The 2,501-nt window shown below is 38.8% G+C and overlaps 1 protein-coding gene across 6 annotated transcripts in view; it reads left to right on the top strand.

Moving 5' to 3' along the window:
- Window positions 1-2,501, top strand: part of LOC116700221 (replication protein A 70 kDa DNA-binding subunit) — a 61,040-nt gene that overhangs the window by 29,204 nt on the left and 29,335 nt on the right. For all 6 annotated transcript variants that reach the window (XR_004334604.1, XM_032533214.1, XM_032533211.1 and 3 more), the window contains 3 exons: window positions 758-934; window positions 1,087-1,194; window positions 1,446-1,532. Coding sequence is in view for 5 of the 6 variants with exons in the window: in XM_032533214.1 (XP_032389105.1) it covers window positions 758-934; window positions 1,087-1,194; window positions 1,446-1,532 (372 nt within the window). In the remaining variant the exon portion in view is untranslated. The remainder of the gene's footprint in view (window positions 1-757; window positions 935-1,086; window positions 1,195-1,445; window positions 1,533-2,501) is intronic.

Below are 2,501 nucleotides of genomic sequence, written 5' to 3'. Positions count from 1 at the left end.
GGAGTGCAATGGAAATTTCAAAGTGACCCTAAACCTCTGACCGGTAGTGTAGTTGTGTAACTAGGACCTATACTATATATTTTTAATTTTTTATAAGTAAAATTTTTTTCCCCAGCTAAGAGGGTCATATTTATCTCTTTCGAGTACATGAGTGGAGTAGTCCAACATGCATTTGGCTGTATCATTTCAAGAATATAAGTCCTGTGGCCTCACACTTACAGCCTGAAATGAAAAGCTGTTTCATTTATGGGGTGTAGGCTTGAATTCTCCTTTGTTTGAAATTGACAATGCAATTGAAAAAGTCTTGGTAATACCGTTTTACTCAAGGCTAAGACTTAAAAAAAAGAATCAGAGTGGTATGATCTGACATTTTCATGAAACAAAACAAATATAAGATAGTCACAAGGACAGCTACAGTTATCTTCATGTTTTTAACATCTGCCAGTACTACAAGAAACCACCCACACATTCAAGGGAGAAAGCTTCCAGTTAAACAAGGAAACTAGATGTTCCATAACAATGCTATCCTGACTCTTACTATTTCGTCTGCTTTGGTATATTTTTCCAATATGTAACTTGATTTGCAGCTTAGATTTCTCCTTAGCACAATATTGTGAAAGGGGATAGCACCTGCAAATTGACTGCAGCCTCATAGACGTTCAAATTGCAGCAGTTTGATGTGATTTGGTAGTTTTTATTGATGTCGCAGCTACATAATTACATTTCCTACTCTGCCATTTTTGTTCTTTCTTCTCAGACGGACTATTTCAGCTGCGTGGCAACAGTGCTATACACTCGTAAGGAGAATTGTCTATACCAGGCCTGTCCATCTGCAGACTGCAACAAGAAGGTTATTGACCAACAAAACGGACTGTACCGCTGCGATAAGTGTAACCAAGAGTTCCCTAACTTTAAATACAGACTCCTTCTTTCTGTAAGTGAAAAATGCATACAGTGCACATAATTTATGTTCGTTAGTCACTATGAGGAATATTGTAACTTCTGTGATCACACATACACACACTTGAATGCGGACACATGAATAATCCCTCCCCCCTTCATCATCTCTGTCTGTCTGACTCTCAGGCCAACTTAGCAGACTTCGGGGATAACCAGTGGGTGACATGCTTTCAGGAGACAGCTGAGGTCCTGTTAGGTCACAGTACAGAAACACTGGGACAGCTCAGAGACACAGTGAGACACCAACACACACACACACACACACACACACACACACACACACACACACACACACACACAACACAACACACACACCACACACACACACAACACACACACACACACACACATCACACGTTCTCACTAGTTTGTTCCCAACTGAACAAACTGTTGAATTACCTTAACAATTTCCAGGAGGTCTAACTTAACTGTGTGTTGCTGTGTGTGTGTGTGTGTGTGTGTGTGTGTGTGTGTGTGTTCCTAAGGACGAGGCTGCATTCAATGAAGTTTTTCAGAAAACCAACTTCACAACTCACATCTTTAGAAACAAAGTCAAGCTGGAGACTTACAACGTAAGTAGCTATAAATGGAAGCACAATAGAATTTGATACAATGCAATTTAGTTTCCCAGGAATAAAAGACGCAGAATGTAACCTCTTACAATGGTTCTCATCATTGTCCTGCAAGCTATGACAACTCCTTCAGTGATCTCTGCCTTGCAGGAATATCCAACCCTGATTGGTTAATGCAGGTTTGTGTCAAACTGCTGTCTCATTACTGTACTGAACAAATACACCAGCAGTACACTTATAATGGTTCTGTAAAATGGGCTTTCAAAATAACTAGGATTGCAAATAAGTGACATTGTTGTAAAAGCATTTAATTATCAGTAAGCTGCAGCAGTTAATAGAACTTCCCATGTCATGTTTTGTGGTGAATAATGAAAGATGATGGTCACAACATGATCAGATGCAACGCTTGCCGTGTTTAGAGATTAAATATTTTGATTGGCACAACATTTTGTCTGATCTTCAGCAATCTTCAGGATAAGCTTGTTGCAGGCAGAGGTGGAAGGAGAGGCTTTCCTAATATTGAATAGCAAAAAGGCGTACAAGGACCTTGATAAAATCTTCACAATGAATGCTACAAATAATAAAGTGAACACTTGCTGTTTTTTTCTGAAACATCCCCTGGTGTTAAAGCAAAATGAACTGAGGTGTGTTAGTTCTTATTAATGGACTACATGCGATTAGGGTTGACTTGTCACCAGTTATCTTTGGTTAAACTGCAGTCCCAAGCATGTAAAGCCACAAAACAAGATGCACAAAATGCAATATAATCACAACGCACTCAGTCACACATAATGAATCCAAAATAATTTCAATTAGTATCACAGTGACAGGGAGTTGTTATGTAGCCAGTGCACTTTTGATAACAGAAAACAAATGTAGTTGTGGATTCATTTCTCTTAATTAGGCACTAATTAGCTATTGTCTGTCTAAGCCTAATTAGCTTAATTATTCAGAGGCTAATTTTCTACG

The sequence above is a fragment of the Etheostoma spectabile genome, chromosome 13 (genome assembly GCF_008692095.1).
Source record: "Etheostoma spectabile isolate EspeVRDwgs_2016 chromosome 13, UIUC_Espe_1.0, whole genome shotgun sequence".
Lineage (NCBI taxonomy): Eukaryota > Metazoa > Chordata > Actinopteri > Perciformes > Percidae > Etheostoma > Etheostoma spectabile.
Note: the sequence above shows the minus strand (reverse complement) of the source record. Positions and strands in the feature narration are given on the sequence as shown.